This window comes from Vulpes lagopus, chromosome 2, assembly GCF_018345385.1.
Source record: "Vulpes lagopus strain Blue_001 chromosome 2, ASM1834538v1, whole genome shotgun sequence".
In the NCBI taxonomy this organism is placed as follows: Eukaryota; Metazoa; Chordata; class Mammalia; order Carnivora; family Canidae; genus Vulpes; species Vulpes lagopus.
Window position 1 is genome coordinate 169,968,612 of NC_054825.1, and position 17,093 is coordinate 169,985,704.

A 17,093-nucleotide genomic window follows, 5' to 3' on the forward strand; every position below is an offset into this window, starting at 1 on the left:
GATGCTTAACTCACTGAGCACCCCCTGGCGCCCCGGGGCCATTATTTCAGTCTGGCTTGCGGGTGGCACTGGTCCCCTCCTGCCATTCTCCGTGTAGCGGCTAGATGGAAGTGCATTTCACTGAAGCATTGCCCCCCCATCCCTCAGGTGGGGGCAGGGTGGGGGTGGCATTGCCCTCCAGCCCCTTACCCAGCCTCTGTTTGCAGGATGAAGTCGCCCACACGGTCACCGAGAGCCGCGTCCTCCAGAACACCAGGCACCCATTTCTCACCGTGAGTGGTTCTTCCGTCTCAGGCAGGGCCTGGCCTTCCCTGTATGCCATGCAGGACCTGCTTTAGTCGGAGCTCAGAAAAAGAGCCCAACCCTGGCACCCTGAAGCATGGACTTAGTGTCGGCCAAGTGGCCAGGGCCAGGTGGTGTTGGGCTCCCTAGATGGCTTGAACCAAATCCCAGGGGTGGCAGCTTCTTCATAGACGGTGTTTTCATGGCAGTTCTTCAGCTGACTGATGGTACCACATTACGGGATGCCTCCAGAACAGCATGGCTACTCTTTATGAGTTAGAGGCCTATAAGCCAGCTGGTCAAAGCAGGAACATTATTTTTTTTGTCTGTTTTTAAATGTGATCCTGGAAGATGTATTCTTATGCTGCCTGTCAGGTTAGTCTGAGGAGGCACCTCTTTGGGCTCCAGTCTGCATCAAGGCCAGCAGCCATCAGTTAAGTGGACCAGGTGGAGGATGGCTTTGGGATGGGTTGTTTCCTTAGCTCAGCTGCTAACCAGGTGTCGTATTAAGCCCTGACACTTGTTCAGTTGAAATTCTGTGAGGTATTTTGATGTAGAAGACAGAGAATAGTAGATTTGTTATGAGCAAAGGGGTCACTCAGGGGTTCCCTAAGGAACTTTCTGTAGGGCTCCTTAGAGCATAGTTTGAGAACTGCTATTTATTGGCAGATCATTTGTCCATCCTGTCTTTGGGGTTGGCTCCCAAGCCACTGCCAGTTCCTGCCCAGGAAATGTGTGTGCACGCACATGTGTGGGTGCATGCATGCAACACACCTGGCTGTGGAGCAGAGCGGTAAAACAGCTTTGGTTGCTCAGAACCGAATGTCTCCCTGGCCATGCCTCGCAGAAGCTTTAGTTGAAGGCTGAAGACAGCATCCTTCAGCCCAGTACCCCCTTCCCTGTTCTCAGGGCCACAGGCTCACTCATGTACCCCAAAAGGCAAAGCTGAAGTTTGAGCCCCTGCTGCCAGGGTGGCGGGGGGTACCTGCAGAATCAGCAGAGCGCCTGCCTTCTTCCCAACTCCCACCCTGGCCACCTTCCTGTCCCACAGGCCCTGAAGTACGCCTTCCAGACCCATGACCGCTTGTGCTTCGTGATGGAGTATGCCAATGGTGGTGAGGTGGGTGGCAGCCCCCCAGCCAGGGCTCCCACATCTCCTTCCCAGGCGCTGGGGGTGGAGGGGAACCGTGGGTGAGATGGAGGGGGTGGAGGAGGCCTCCTGGGTATCACTTCGTCTCCTCCTCCCTCCCTTGAGGCAGGCATCAGAACCTTCATTTTACAGGCAAGAAAACTGAGGCCCAGAGAGGTTAAGTGGCTTGCCCAGGTTCACGCAGCTAGTGAGTCGGGGGCTGCAGGATGCATACTCAGGCCCCGAGGTGTGGAGAGGACTGTGGGTGGGTGACCAGCACGCTATGGAGGGTGCCCTGAAAGGCTGCAAGGAAAATGGGGTGCGGGAGCACAGGCCGGTCAGTGCTCTGCTTTCCCCACGGTCTCCTGCTGGGAGTCCGTCACTTGTCAATGGGCCGCTGCTCTGGCTCAGACTCACCTGCTCCTCATCCCTCACACTCTTCTCTCTGCACACAGGCATTACCCTCTGGCTCCTTGTTGGCTTCATCTATCCCATCTTTCTCACGGCTTGTTGTCACTTGCTCCTGACCTGCGTTCCTGTGCGTTCTCACTGTCACTCCCTCGTTCCCGTTTCCTCATACGATCCTGCTGTCCCCGCTTACTCTCCCCTTGGCACCTCCTGACTCCTTCTCTCTTCCTGCCTCACTCTCTGTTTTCCTCACGAGAGTTCTTCCCTGCTCGCCGTCTCTCACTTGGTTCTTCTTGCTGTCACTTGGAGGTTCATGGAGTAGGTGTCACCGCGTCACTGGGCTGGGTGTTGGGGGCCAGTGGGCAGGGTCCTGTTTTTCACTCCTCTGGGCTAAGTTCTGACCTGCCCCCTCCCTCCTCTGGCAGCTGTTTTTCCACCTGTCCCGGGAGCGTGTCTTCACGGAGGAGCGGGCTCGCTTTTATGGCGCAGAGATCGTCTCTGCCCTCGAGTATTTGCATTCGAGGGATGTGGTGTACCGTGACATCAAGGTGAGTGTGTGGCTGCCTCCTGGCCCGTGGCACTTATAGGGCTCACACCAGGGAAGCCGAACAGAGGCCCTCGACCCAGACGTCCCCCTCCAGGGAGCATCTACCTCAGGGGTGTTCCCGAGTCTGCCTTGCTGTGGGATGCCCACCCTCCTGCCTAGGCCCTGGGGGGCGGTTCCATAGTGAGTGGCCCTACGGGCCTTTCCGAGCCTCTGGCAAACATATACCTCTGTGTAGGGAGCCGGGAGGGGTGGGAGGGGGGCGTCAGAGGAGTCCAAGCACATGGGAGATCGTTTGGCAGATGCCACCAAAGCTGACTGCATACCCTGTGAGCCAGCCATTCTGCCCGCGGTTTCTGCATGACAGGAACAGGTACCTGCGTCCACCTCAGAGGGGGAAGTGATCCAGTGTTGCTGTTGGGGAAGGGCTGGAATGCGCTGCAGCCACACGGCAGCCTCTGTGCACACGCCCCTCTCAGGCTCACATTGAGGGGAAGCCAGGACGGACCATATGAGTCTGTGTTGTTTGTCGAGGGGTTTGTAGGGGGCATACTTAGGTGGGGAAGCTGTAAAGAACAGCAAAGGAGTAAAGTGTTTTCTCAGTGGTGGGGATGGTTGGTAACCGGGAAGGGGCACAGGGGTCTGGTAATGGGCCCTTGAGCTAGCGGAGCTTACACAGGCCCACCAGATTGCCCATTTGGGTTAAGTTTGTTTATTTATTTTTTAAAAATACTTTATTTATTTATTCATGAGAGACACAGAAAGAAAGGCAGACACACAGGCAGAGGGAGAAGCAGGCTCCACGCAGGGAGCCCAACGTCGGACTCGATCCCAGGTCTCCAGGATCACACCCTGGGCTGAAGGCAGCGCTAAACCGCTGAGCCACCTGGGCTGCCCCATGGGTTAAGTTTAGTTCAAGTGGAAGAAGGAAGGAGGGCACCTGGCTGGCTCAGTGGGCAGAGCATGTGACTGCTGATCTGGGGGTCCTGAGTTTAAGTCCCACGTTGGCCATAGAGCTTACTTTAAAAAAAAGAAAAAGTGGAGGAAGAGAGCTAGTGTTGCTCACACGCCAGTTGGGGAAGCTACAGCCCACATTTGGGGGAGCAGGCTGGCAGGGCCTGTCTCCCATCTCTCCCTGTCCTGGCTTTTTTCCAGCTGCTCTAGGGGCTGGTCTCCCTCAGCCTCAAGGGCTTAACCTTGTGCTGGGGGTATGCCCAGTGCCTGGCCTGGAGCCCCTGGTGTGACAGCTACCACAGCAGCCCGTCGCCCTCCCGGGGAGTGACTGTGGTGTGTGGGGTTCGAGGGCAGGAAGCCTTGGAAGGACGCGGCCCTGATAGGTTGACTTTTCCCACAGCTGGAAAACCTCATGCTGGACAAAGATGGCCATATCAAGATCACTGACTTCGGCCTGTGCAAAGAGGGCATCAGTGACGGGGCCACCATGAAAACCTTCTGTGGGACGCCCGAGTACCTGGCACCTGAGGTGCCTGAGGCTGGAGCTCCCCAGGGCGTGTGAGGCTAAGGGAGGAGGGGCCCTCGGACCTGTGTTTCCCCAGCCCAGACCCTGTGAGGAGCGGCTCCCATTCCTCAGATGGCCCTCCGCTGCCAGAGGCAGCACCCTTTCCCTTCCTGGGTCCCCCACAGCCCCAGGGCGGTGGGAGGCGGCCCCTCATTGCCCCTCCTTGCTCAGGTGCTAGGAAGACAACGACTACGGCCGCGCTGTGGACTGGTGGGGGCTGGGCGTGGTCATGTACGAGATGATGTGCGGCCGCCTGCCCTTCTACAACCAGGACCACGAGCGCCTCTTCGAGCTCATCCTCATGGAGGAGATCCGCTTCCCGCGCACACTCAGCCCCGAGGCCAAGTCCCTGCTTGCCGGGCTGCTTAAGAAGGACCCCAAGCAGAGGTGAGGGCTGGGGTCTGTCCTGCCCAGCCCAGTGCCACCTGCTGCCACTGCCCCCGCGGCCAGTGGTCCATGCAGCCTGCACCTAGGGAGTCCTCTCGTGGGGCCAGACGTGCCCTTAGCACTCTGCCCGCACTGCCTGGTTGTTTGGGGACACAGCAGGCAGCCCACCCTCCCAGCTTCTGTTCTGGACTCAGAGTCCGGGCCTGTGAGCCCCCTTCCCTGTGCCGCGGTTTTCTCCTCTGCGAAGTGCTCTGTGGCCAGGACAGAATCACTAAAGGCTGTTCAGGGCCAGCACTGAAAGCCTCTCTCCCAGAGCCTGCTGGCCCGGGCGGCAGGTGCTCATGGCCATCTCTGCCCAGGCTCGGCGGGGGGCCCAGCGACGCCAGGGAGGTCATGGAGCACAGGTTCTTCCTCAGCGTCAGCTGGCAGGACGTGGTACAGAAGAAGGTGAGCGCCACCTCCGGCCCATTCCTGCAGGAGCCCGCTGTGCAAGGGTGACCTTGACTGAGGCCTCCTGGCCCCAGGGTCCTGAGTCTGGGCTCCTTTCTTCCACAGCTTCTGCCACCCTTCAAGCCTCAGGTGACCTCTGAGGTTGACACCAGGTACTTTGACGACGAGTTCACCGCCCAGTCCATCACAATCACGCCCCCGGACCGCTGTGAGTGTCTGGCCCTCTCTGGGTGGACTGGCTGGGGGTTGGAGGGCTAGGGTCTGCCCCTGACCCAGTTCCGGGGAGGAAGCTCACAGACCCTCCCTCCTTTCCTGTGTCTGGGCAGCTTGCTTGCAGTTTGTTGGTGTGTGTACCTTTGGACCCAGTGAGGGTCACCAGGAGCCGTCGGCCACAGCTCATTCCAGAGCTCTGGGGCTAGAGGTCTGGTCAGGAGGCACATTCATAGTTGTCTTTCCAGATTGCCCAGGTCTTTGGGGCTGGGTTGGGTCATTGATTCTGCACTTGTCTGAGCTCTTGCTCTCACTCGTTGCTGGGCCGTGCTGGGGACATAGCGGTGACTGACATAGTTCTGCCTTGCGGGAGCATCAGTTCAGGTGTGGTGACAGTCCAGGTACTCGGGTCTAGGGTCTGGGAGCCCAGGGACTGGGGAGACGTAGAGGAAATGCCTGTCCTGGCCTGAGAGGACAGATGGCTTCTTGGAGGAGGAGACCTAGCAGCTGAGCTGCGTTCCAGAAGGCAGAAGGAATGGCTCACAGGGATGGGAGCTCTGGACTGGAGTGTTGCAGACACTGGAGTAGATGGGGGAAGTGGGAGGCACAAGGCTGAGCAAGAGCATCTTGAGGGCCACTGAGCGGAGCAGGGGCCTGCTGTGAGGGGAGCCCTGGAAAGGTTCCCTGCAGGAGGGGGCCAGAGTTGCTTCTGGCCTTCAGAGTCCCTGTGGCTGAGGAGGGAGGCTGATTGGTGGGGGCAGCGGTGGCAGCCAGGCAGGGGACAGAGAGAGGCCTGGGCTAGAGAGAATGGCCCCAGACGGGGAGAGCAGAGTTGGGGAGCAAGCAGCCCATGGGCCCGGGCTCCGGTGGGGGGGCCTCTGTCCGGGGAGAGCCCCTGGGTCTTCCCTGCCCGGTTCTCCTGGACCGGACCGCTGCATGTTGGGTGCGTACTGTGTGTGGTGCCTGTGGTCCTTCCTGATGCCCTCGGGGTGTTGCACCCTCGACAGGCCCATTCTCCCCAATCCACCCACACCCCCCTCCCCACAGATGACAGCCTGGGCTCCCTCGAACTGGACCAGCGGACCCACTTCCCCCAGTTCTCCTACTCGGCCAGCATCCGCGAGTGAGCAGTGCCGCCCACCGCCACTGATGCCGTCGCCGCAGGAAACACACACGGCTGCCATCACCGCCCCGGGGGCTTTTCTCTGTGTTTTTAAACTTTTATTTTGCCTTTTTTGTTTGCATCCCCATCCCTCACCTGCTCACCCCCATTTCCAGTTTTTTCTTCAGCCCTCTGCCAAACTCACCCCAGCGGTCCCAGCGGCCCTGCCTCCAGGATCCTGTCCTGTCCTCACCTTTGTGCCCAGACCAGGATTTGGGAGACTCTCCACCACCCACCCCAGGACCAGGCCTTTGGGCGGTTGGAGAGATTCCGGTTTTTAATCAACATGAGCCCCAGCGAGGGGCAAAGCGTGGAGCTGTGGGTCCTGCCTGAGTTCCTGGCCAGGCACCTGCCAGCAGCCTCCCTCTGTGCTGCTGCCTCTGTCAGAGGCTGCCTCCTCGTGGGACACGATGCCTAGCAGACAGTGCCCTGGTGCTGCCTTCCATGCCCTGCATCAGGCTCAGAGTGGCCTGGCTTGGGCAGTCCAGGCCCTCCCCCCACAGGGGTGGAAAAGCAATAATGTCCAGGGACAGGCGGAGGCCTTTGGAAGCTGCGGGGTTGGGGGTTCAGGGATCCCTGGTGTAGATGTGGCCTGGTCTACCCTGTGGGGAATGAGGAGGGGCCCGGGGGATGGGCACTGCCTCCTTAGCCTGCCTTCCCAAGCTGCTCTCCTGACCCTGTGGATGAGGCAGGAGGAATATTTGGGGACTAGCCTCCCCGCCACCCAGTCCTGTGCCTTACCAGGGCTTCCTTCCAGCTGGCCTTAACTCCTGCTGGATCCCGGGCCTGGCCCCAGCCGTTTCCAAGGATGGGGGCTGGGATTACCCCCTTCTTTCCGCCTGGGGCGGAGGGGTGCCAGTTCCAGCTGTTACACATCTCGCACCGAGACAGTATTGGGCCCCATGGACTGGGGTCGAAGAGGGGGTATGGGTGGGGGTCTCTGGTACGTACTGGGGGGCAGCCTCTGAGAAGGGGAGGCTCCGTGGCCCCTCCCTACCTCCCCCTCTCTGGGCCCCACGTTCTGCAGCCTTAAGGTGAACATGTGTCCATGCTGTGGGCACACGTGTGCGTGCCTCAGACTCTGTGTGTCTGTGGATGTGCCTGTGCATCTGGGACGTGGATGCACACGGGGGTGTGTGTGTGCATGTGTGTTGGGTGTGTGTGTGTGAGGGTAAGTGTGTCCCGGCCTTGAATGCGTGGTGTGTGTGGGCTTGGGCCTTGTCCCCGGCCCAAGCGTTGCATCCCGTCGGGGAGGGGTGCTGGCCTAGTGGGGGAGCCACACCTGGGGCCCATTTGCTGCCCAGCCTCCCTCCCCCTCTCTTTCCCCCTCCTCCCTCCCCCCAACATCTCGGGGTGTGTGGACCTTAGTTGTGGCTTTGATCTGCCGGCCCCACCTCCTGTACTAGGTAGTTCAGAGAGAGACATCCTAGGGTGGGGTGAGGGTGGTTTGGGTGGGTGGGTGGGGGTGTCTTTTTCCTTTCTGTGTGTGTATGTCATTTATCTGACAATTCTCTGTCCTCCCCACTGGCCTTCCCCGTTCCCCCCATTTGTACGGTACAAGCAATAAAGACACTCATTGGAGACCGGGGCCCGCCGCCCTGGGCCATTCCTTGCCTGCAGAGCCTGGCCCCACTGATCCGCTCCTGGGACCTGTCCGCTGTGGCAGGACCTGGGCACCGGGAGCCGAGCCTGGCCTCCGGCTCTAGGGGGCGGGCAGGTGGGGCTCGGGGTGGGTCCCTCTGCGGGTGGAAGCTGCTGAGGAGCTTGGAAGCTTCCTGGAGCTGGGGTGTGGTGGCATGGTGGGCAGAGACCATTCTAGGTCTTCAGAAGCTGCCCAGGCAAGAAGAGGTAGCGGGGAGGGACAGGGTGGGCCAGTCAGGGTGACCCTGAATGAGGAGGGTGTGTGGGGCGCCACCGAGCCCTGGGAGTGAGCGTGAGGGGGTGGATGCACTGCATGCGGCCCTTGGGCCCTGGAGCCGGGCGGTGCCTGCACGTCCGCTTCTCCCCACTTGGGCTAAACCAGGGAGCTTTGAGGGCCCCACATGCCAACGCAGGAGCCTTGGTGTATGGACGGGAGTCGTGGTGGCTGTCAGTCGGGGGCACCTCTTGTTTGGCTACAGCCCTCATAGCTCTGGGATCCTCTGACAGCTGTCCCATTTGTCCTGGGGTGCCCGTGCTTGACTCTCCCCACACCTCAGGCCCAGGGTTGCCCTGGCACAGGTGAATTTAATGTCGGATTTTGCCAGAAGGGGTTAGGGCTGCTTCTCACGTGTGGAATCTTTGAGATCTTGAGTGAGGGTAGCAGGAAAGTCAGATTCAGTTTATAGGAATCTCCGTTTGCTACAGCCAAGATCCCAGGAATGCGTGGCTTTTTCTAACTTCATATGGACTGTATTATTTATTTAATTACAAAAGTATGTTCTCGTGGTCCTAAGACAAACAGCAGAGAAGCTTCTAGAGAAAAACCTAGTTTCCCCTCCGGCCGAGGCCTCCTTTCGCATCTTGCCCCCCCATGGAGGGACACCCCGAGCCTACCTCAGTCCCCTGGGTTGCCTCACTGTCCCCAGTGCGGGGCCCACAGGCTGATGAGCCACTTCCCTCGGGCGATCGTAGTTCCCACACGTAGTGGTGCTTACTTCTGTAGAACTTTTCCTGGAGGGAATTTCAGGTGGGAGAGTTTTAATAAAATTTTAAGCAGTTGGAAACATTTAATTCTGAGTAGATTAATTTGTCTTTTGTCGCGTGCATGTGGCAAATTTCACATGTTCAAAGAATAACGCGAGCAAAGCCGAAGCATGAGGAAGAGAGGAGTGGAAGTCAGCCCGGGTCCCAGGTCCTGAGCAGGCGGACAGGGCGTCAGAACAGGGCTCCCCCTTGGGTTTGGTTGTGGGGGTGCGTGGCTCGCTGCCCAGTTACTAACGCGGAGCCCCTGGGCTCTACCTGCCGCGTCCTAACCGGTGCTTCTCCTGCGTGTGGGCCTCGTGGATGGGCTGTGTCGGTCACTGGTAAAAATGAGGGCCTCTAAGCCCTCTCTGTATTTTGGGGACCCCCTCATGGCCACGACACAGATGTGCCTCAACTGACCCAGCTGCCTCCAACTGACAAGAATTGACTCGGTCTCTAGGTTTTTTTTGCTGCTCCCGACAGTGCTGTTAGAAACCTTAACGATCCGTCTTTCCCGCACTCTCTCGCCCACATTCCAGGGTGGCTGTATTTTTAATACGTGTCAGCTTTCCCCACAAAAATGTAGTGATTCACAGATTTTTAACATCATTTTTAAAATAATTGCAGGTGCAGGCTTGTAGAGGAAAACTTCCAAAAGAATAGTACTAAGATGATTCTAGGTCTGAAGCACCTGGAAGTCAGGACCTGCTCAGAAGCAGGCACGGCAGAGCCTTCCTGGTGGGAGGCTGGAGGTGGGGTGTGTGTGTAAAGGGACACTGGGGACCTTGGAAAGTGCCTCCCTACCCCGGGCTGAGAGCACAAAGGTTGTAGCCTTGTGCAGGGTTATACCCAAAGTTCACAATCGAGTTTGCACGGAGATGAATGCTAAGTGGTGGGAACAGACCTGTCGGAACGGACGTCCAGGTAATTCCTGTAGCTGCTGTGCCTCCGGGGTGTGGGGGGGAGTGGGTCCCCCATTCCTCACCTGTGGGCCGCAAAGTGACTCCCTTCCAAAGTGGGCCGTGTGGAAAGGGGAAACCCGACAAGCACTACTGCCAGCCAGGCGGTCAAGGGCAACATCGACGGTGGAGCTCCCGTTGGCAGGAGGTGCCCCTGGCAGGCGATCAGGGTGGTGGTTGTGACGGGTGCTACTAGGGCGCTGATAGGGCAGGTGGTGTGGGGTGTACGGGCACTCTGTCTCTGCAGCTTCCCCGGAACCTACTTTAAAATTTGACTTTAGGGACGCCTGGGTGTTCAGCGGTTGGGCGTCTGCCTTTGTCTCAGGGTAGGATCCGGGGTCCCGGGATCGAGTCCTGCATCGGGCTCCTGCAGGGAGCCTGCTGCTCCCTCTACCTGTCTCTGTATCTCTCTCTGTCTCTCATGAAGAAATAAAAATATTTTTAAAAAGTAAAATTTGACTTTAAAGGAAGTACAGAGAATTCTCACCTGCCTTCCCGCAGATTGCTGTGACGTTTTCTGTTCTCCCCCCCCCCCCCCCCCCCCCCCCACCGTATGTACCTATCCGCCCTGAAACAAGAACGTTCTCTTTCTTGACCACAGTTCAGTTATCCAGGTCAGGAAGTTAGTACCGGAACAACCCTCTTCTCTCCAAGCCTTATCACACTTGACTAATGGGCACACTCCTGTCCCTGTCTACAAAAGGAGAAAAGTCCCCTGGCTAATGACCCCGGTGGCGTTCGGTTGTCAGGTTTGAAACTTACAGGCCAGTTGTTCCATAGGATGTCCCTCAGCTAAGGCTTGTGGCCTGATGTTTCCTACGGGATAGTCCAGCTACTTGTGACGGGAAACTTGAGAAACGATGAGCCCTTCTCCGAGCGTCCTCTCGGAGAGGCTGGTGAGGACTTCGGTCCCTTAAAGTGGGGTCTGTCACGTGTCTCCACTGCGGTTAACCCTTTCCCTTTGTAGTTAGTATCTCGCGTAGAGATACGCTGAAAGCAGAGAACTCTAGGTTGGTTGGTTGGTTGGTTTTTAAAGATTTTTATTTATTCATGAGTGACAGCGATACAGGCAGAAGGAGAAGCAGGCTCCACGCAGGGAGCCGGACGCGGGACCCGATCCCACGTCTCAAGGATCACGCCCTGTGCCGAAGGCAGGTGCCAAACCGCTGAGCCACCCAGGGATCCCTGAACTCTAGATTTTGATCAAGCGTCCGGGCAAAGGGCACAGCTAGCACAAAGGCCCTGGGGCCCACAGGCGCCCGATGCATTTGGGGATTCCCATAAAGAGGCCCAGGTGTGTCCAGTGGCATAAGGGAGGGGGAGAACAGGAGGAAATGAGGTTAGAGAGGCACCGACGGGCCGAAGGGACCTTGTGGCCAAGGTGAGGAGTCTGGGTGATCTTGTCTGGCCGGAGGTTGTTGGCTCAGCATCTCTCATTCCTCTGCTCACTTTTTCAGCCTCGCTGACCTCCCGGTGCCTGAACATAGCCTTCCCTGTCCTACCTCAGTGCCTTTGTTCATGCTGTTTCTGCTGCTTGGAAGATTCCCCCCTCCTTTGCATTCCTGGCTCCCTGCCTTTTGGGTTTCACTGTGCATCACCTCCCCAGGGGGCCCTTTTTAAAAAGATTTTATTTATTCATGAAAGACACACACACACACACACACACACACACACAGGCAGGGAGGGACACAGGCAGAGGGAGAAGCAGGCTCCATGCAGGGAGCCCGACGCGGACCCGATCCCACGTCTCCAGGATCAAGCCCTGGGCCAAAGGCAGGTGCTAAACCGCTGAGCCCCCAGGCGTCCCTGGGCCACGTTCTATCCAGCATGTCTGCTTACTCATCCAACAAGTATTTCTTGAGTACCTGCCATGTGCCAAACTCCGTTCTAGGCACTGGGAATACAGCAATCGAAACACCACACAAGCCTTGCCCCCCTGGGGTTCACACTCTCGTCAGGAGGGAGACCGTGGGTGAGGTCAGGCATAAGAGCTAGGAGAGAGTAGTACAAAGAATGGTGATAGGGAATCCTCAGGGCAGCCGCTTTCAGGGAGAAGGTAGCATTGAGTAAATACTTCCAGGGAGGGATCTCCGAGGGCAGAGCAGCGGAAACCGCCAGTGCAAAGGCCCTGAGGTAGGAGCGTGCCTGGTGTGGGTGCGAATGAGCCATGAGGCTGGTGCGGCAGGAGAGACACGGGGGTGGGGGATGAGCTGTGTGTGGCGCTGGGTGGGAGGATAATAAAGGACCTCGCGGACTTTCAAACAGAGGGAGATGGGAGCCACGATGGAGTGCTGAACGCAGGCCGAGTGCGGTCCGACTTGGGTGTGCACAGGCTCGCTTCTGGCTACATGGGGGGGACAGACTGGCGGGGGGGGGGACCGGGGAGCAGCGAGGAGTCGCGGCGCTAGTCATCGCGGGCCGCTTGTCCTAGTATTTTTTTTTTAAGATTTTATTTTTTATGAGAGACAGAGAGAGAGAGAGACACAGGCAGAGGGAGAAGCAGGCTCCACGCAGGGAGCCCGGTGTGGACTCGACCCCGGATCCTGGGATCACGCCCTGAGCCACCCCGGGGGCGTCCCGAGTCGTAGTAGGTTTGAAACAATCCTTACCTTACAGCCGAGGGAAGGGAGCCTCGGAGTAGCCGGAGTTTCTGACTGCAGGTGCCTGACCTTAGGTTTGAGGGGCCGGAGCCAAGCGGCGTAGCGGTCGCCAGCGCCTCTGCACCTGCCCAGGTGAGGCGTGCTCAGCGCGCATGCGTGCAGGCGCAACTTAAAGCGCCCGCCGCCGGCCGTTCGCTCCTGCAGGAAGAGGGGCGCTCGGCTGGTCCACCGCCGCCCCCAACGCCAGCGTGGAGGATGCCGGTGAGATGCGGCGGCCGGGGTCCCGCCTCCCGGCCCTCTCCGGCGCTGACCCCCGCCCCTCTCCCTTGCAGAGCCCCGCCGCCTCCCCGACCGCATCCCCGACCGCATCCCCGATGGCCCGCGGGGGTCTCCCGGACGCCGGGAGGGGCCCCGCGGGCTGTGCGCGCCGCCGGGGCTGGCGGAGGCGCTGAGCGCGCTGGGGCTGGAGGGGGAGCGCGAGTACGCCGGGGACATCTTCACCGAGGTCATGGTGAGCGCGCCCCGGGGCAGCAGGGCGGGTGGGGTTAGCCCCGAGAAAGCTGGCGGCTCGGCCGCGTCCGCAAGCCCTGCCTGCAGCCCCTTGGTAACCAACTTGTCCCTCGCAAGGATTCGTTTCCGGGCACTTGGCGATGTGCCAGCAAACGTTTTTGAGCCTATTCTAGGCCCTGGGGACGCTGTGATGAACCCCCCGGCCTGTTCTTGCGGACAAGCCGACGCAGGAGGTATTGGCAGAAGGGCCACGGAGGCCAAAGCGCGGCCCGGTCACCGGCAGACACCTGCGCAGGATAGGCCCTGTCGGAATAAAGGCGGCGGGGCCAAAGTTGGTTAAGAAACTGCAGCGGGGAGTTGTCCCTCCCCAGCCAGGGACCGCCGGGAAGTGAGATACAGGTGTGATCCAGAGAGAAATCCCTGCCCTTTGGGGCCAGCGGCCTGGGGAGGCAGACAGACGCACAAGGAAAGGCCAGGTAGCTTCAGATCAAAACACTCGAGGAACATGAAGTGCTGACCCGGAGCCGGGGAGGGGGGGGCGGGGTGCAGGGTGCAGAGAGAATTCTGTCTGGGAAAAGTCCAGGGAGTTTGAGCTGAGGTTTCAACAGTGCAAGGAGTCGGGGAAGGACCATTCCAGGTGGAGGGAACGATGCATAAGTGCAAAGGCCCTGGGGTAGGACTGGGGCTGTCCTAGTGCAGGGCTAGAGAAGGCTGGTGGAGCTGGCGTGTGGGTTGTGAGTGGAGAGGGGCAAGAGGAGGTGTTGGCGCAGGGGCGGTGCCTGAGAGCGAAATTAGGGCTTTCTCCCGAGGGTGCTGGAAGCCGCGGAAGGGTTTGAAGTTGGGGAGGTCCTTGGCCAGTTTTGTATTTTAGACCCTCTGGGTGCTCGGAGGACGATGGATTGAGGGTTGGTGACCGCTAGTGGTCTGGAAACCCGAGGGGGAGATGCTCTGGAGGAGCCGTGGCCATGGGGGTACAGGTTGGAGAGGTGGCGGGGAGGGGGGGAGGCGTCCACAACAAAGTCCCCGCTCTGACGGGGGCGAGGAATAGAAGCGCATTTGGGGAAGACGTTGGAGGCCGGTTTCACCGCGGCGCTCACTCTTCCTCCGGGGGTGCGAGGAGGCTGCTGCCCTGGGGGCCCCGCCTCAGGCGAGAGGTCGAGGCCCAGGTGTGGGGAGTGAGGCCCTCCGTGCCCACCCGCAGGTGTGCCGCGCGCTGCCCGGGAGGGCCCTGCCCCCGACCGTGACCCCGGAGATGCGCGCGCTAGTGGTGGACTGGCTGATCCAGGTGCACGTACGTACGGGTGGGGGGAAGGCGGGAGCGCTGGGCCCGCGTCGCAGCCTGGAGCCCTGGCGTCACTCGCGCCCCTCCCCAGGAGTACCTGGGCCTGGCGGGGGACACCCTCTATCTGGCGGTGCACCTGCTCGATTCCTACCTGCGCGCGGGCCGAGTGCGCCTCCACCGCCTGCAGCTGCTGGGCGTGGCCTGCCTGTTCGTGGCCTGCAAAGTGGAAGAGTGCGTGCTGCCCGAGGTACTTCCGGGGTGGGGCCCGGGAGGGTGGAACCCGCGCTCGCCGCGGCACAGGTGGGAGGCCCACGGCGCGCCGAGCTAGCGCGCTACGGGCCCTCGGAATCCCGGCATGTGCGCGAGGCCGGGGCTGCTCCCAGCGCGTCCCTGTAACAGAGGGGGAGACTGAGGCCCAGGGAGAAGCCCCTGCCCAGAGCAGGGGGGGCTCGGACCGAGGCTTGAGCAGTTCTAGTCGTTGCAGTCCACCGACTGGAGTCGGTGCCTAACGGGAGCTCCCCGGGGCTTCCGTTCTACGGGCGAGGAAGCTCCGTCTCAGTTTGTGATGACCCAGTCACGCGGTGGGAAATTGGTAGGAGCTGAACTCGAACCCAGGTCTGGTTCTTTAGCCAAGGCTTCCAGACGGCAAATCAACCGCCCCATTTTGCAGACCAGGAAATCGAGGTTCAGATCGGAGACTGAGCCGCTCCCGGGGCGACAGGGCAGGGAGCACCGCCCCCCCACCCCGTCCAAGGCCCTCCCACCTCTTTCCCCGCCACCCGCAGTCCGCTTCCCTCTGCTTCCTGGGCGCCGGCTCCTTCTCGCGGGCCGAGCTCCTGCGCGCCGAGCGCCGCATCCTGAGCCGCCTGGAGTTCCGGCTGCACCACCCGGGCCCGCTGCTCTGCCTCGGGCTCCTCGCCGCGCTGGCCCGGAGCCGCCCCCAGGTGCGGAGGGGGCGGGGCGGAGGCGGGGGCGGGGCCGCAGGGAGGGGGCGGGGCCTGACCTCCCGGGCCTGGCCAGGTGACGCTGCTCGCCGCCTACTTTCTGGAGCTGTCGCTGCTGGAGGCCGAGGCCGCAGGATGGGAGCCGGGTCGGCGCGCGGCCGCGGCGCTGAGCCTGGCGCACCGCTTGCTCGACGGGGCGGGCTCCGGCCTCGAGCCCTCGCTTTACAGGTACGGCTCCAGGGGAGGGGCCCGGTGGCTTCAGGAACCTACTTTCCTGGTCCCCGCCTTTCCGTCTCAGAGAATGAGCGACAATGGCCGGGGAGCGGGGGGGGGGGGCGCACCCAGACTTCTCTGGGTGTGAGAAAATGTCTACCCTGGGGATGTCAGAGGATGAGGTGTTTGTCCCGATTTGGGGACCCTTAAACCTTGCCCCGGGTGGAAGACAGGGTGTCCCGAGGCCCGGAGATCCGCTAACTGCGGTCCGGGGTTGGCAACCTCGAGCCCCCCAGCTCCCCTCTAGCCGCAAGTGCGGTGTCCCTCCAGCTGCCTGAGGGGCGCCCCTCCTCCCCGTTAACCGTGCCACCGGCGAGTTCCCTTTTCGCCCAGCCCAGCCCCCCGCCCCCACCCCGGGATGGAGCTGGACGTCTGTCCGTCCTCAGCCCCGCTCCGTGCCTCCCCGCGGTTCCGGCTCTGCACGGGGAGGGGGACAACCGGGGCGGCCTGCCCGTCCCCGGCGCCCTCCAGCCACTGCCCAAGCTAGAGCACCCCTGATCGGTCCTCGGGGACCCCGGCCAACGCGCCTTCACAGGTCGTCCTCGCCGCCGCCCCCGCCCCCGTTCTCCGTCTCCCCGCCGCAGCCCCGCAGAGCTGCGCCCGCTCCAGCCGTGCATGGCCCGCGCCGCGCTCCGAGGCCCCGCGCCCGGCCGCGCCGCCGTCTTCCTCAAGTACGCGCGGCCCCAGCGCCAGGGCACGAGCCTCGCCGCCGCCCGCCTGCTCCGCCGCCCCCAGCCCGCGCCTCGCTGAGCCCGGAGGCCGCATCAAAAAAGACTGTTCGTGTGTGTCCGTCTCCCACTTCAATAAAAGAGTTTTTAATCCGGAGCGCTCTCTGTCCTCATTGGTCGAATTCCGCCCTCTCTCGCTTCTGATTGGTCGCTTTCCAGGATTCTCCTCTTTCTGATTGGATGTTCTTTACCCAGTCCCTTAATGGCGGCCGGGAGGTACGATGCATATGCTGGTCCCGTCCGCCAGGGGGCGCTGGCGGACTTCCGCACGCGCGGCTAAGCCAAGCACAACCGCCTGCTGGAGGTAAAGGAGCTGGAGATGCTGCAACCTGAGGGGCTCTGGGTCTCAGGGTTGGGGAGAAACGAGGGATGGGCCCGGGGGTGTGTGTGTGTGGGGGAGCTGAGACTACGTGCCCCAGTCATAAGGAATGCTACCTCGGTGTTGCCAGGTTGGCAGATTTTGTTCAAGTGAAGCTGAAATTCTACAATTCCACAAGTATCTCTACTTCCGTATGTTAGCAATTAATTCAATATTTCTTAAATGTTGCACAAGCCCAACATATCACATATGCAGGCCTGGGAGAGTCAGTTTGTGATAGTATGGGTCTTTGATAGCAAGTGTTCTATAAAAGGGATCTGATTTACTTAACCCCTAGAGTGCCACGGTGTGAATGGGTAGAAGTCACATAGAGGTGTGAGGAGGATGTGAGTTAATACATATGTAGAGTTTTAGGACAGTGCCTGACACCGAGTAGGTGTTATGGGATTGTTAGCACTGCATCCTAACAGGACTGCACGCTAGGTACACTCATCTCCCGTTTCTACTGAACCCCCAGCACCTAGCTATTTAGGAGGTGCTCAGCAAATCTTTGTTACAAATCAATGGATCTCCACGTTTTTAAATTAAATACATGCCTGAAGTGATCTCAGGATTTCAACCACAGGAATATTAGACTCTTAACCAAGCCTAGGTTTGAAGGTGCGAGAGAGGACAAACTTTTTGCCCTGGAGATGTTCAAAGCTGGAGGACCAGAGAGAGGGG

At 60.3% G+C, this 17,093-nt stretch overlaps 2 protein-coding genes across 6 annotated transcripts in view; both read left to right on the plus strand.

The window, feature by feature from the left end:
- Nucleotides 1–7,710, plus strand: part of AKT2 (AKT serine/threonine kinase 2) — a 48,277-nt gene extending 40,567 nt beyond the window's left edge. For 4 of the 5 annotated variants that reach the window (XR_005985490.1, XR_005985491.1, XR_005985493.1 and 1 more), the window contains exons 7-13: nt 207–272; nt 1,334–1,402; nt 2,245–2,367; nt 3,718–3,846; nt 4,054–4,269; nt 4,629–4,716; nt 4,825–4,878. Coding sequence is in view for 1 of the 5 variants with exons in the window: in XM_041739803.1 (XP_041595737.1) it covers nt 207–272; nt 1,334–1,402; nt 2,245–2,367; nt 3,718–3,846; nt 4,061–4,269; nt 4,629–4,716; nt 4,825–4,927; nt 5,977–6,056 (867 nt within the window). In the remaining 4 variants the exon portion in view is untranslated. Of the gene's footprint in view, nt 1–206; nt 273–1,333; nt 1,403–2,244; nt 2,368–3,717; nt 3,847–4,053; nt 4,270–4,628; nt 4,717–4,824; nt 4,928–5,976 lie in introns of those variants that run through there. The other variant, XM_041739803.1, reaches the window with a different exon arrangement.
- Nucleotides 7,711–11,803: 4,093 nt separating this feature from the next.
- Nucleotides 11,804–16,331, plus strand: LOC121479081 (cyclin P). The gene is given in 9 exon segments (XM_041734584.1): nt 11,804–12,301; nt 12,389–12,691; nt 12,694–12,825; nt 14,026–14,115; nt 14,198–14,353; nt 14,892–15,050; nt 15,127–15,278; nt 15,859–16,167; nt 16,247–16,331. Coding segments are annotated over 8 exon segments (1,194 nt in total). The 5' UTR covers nt 11,804–12,301; nt 12,389–12,580.
- The last annotated feature ends 762 nt before the right edge of the window (nt 16,332–17,093 follow it).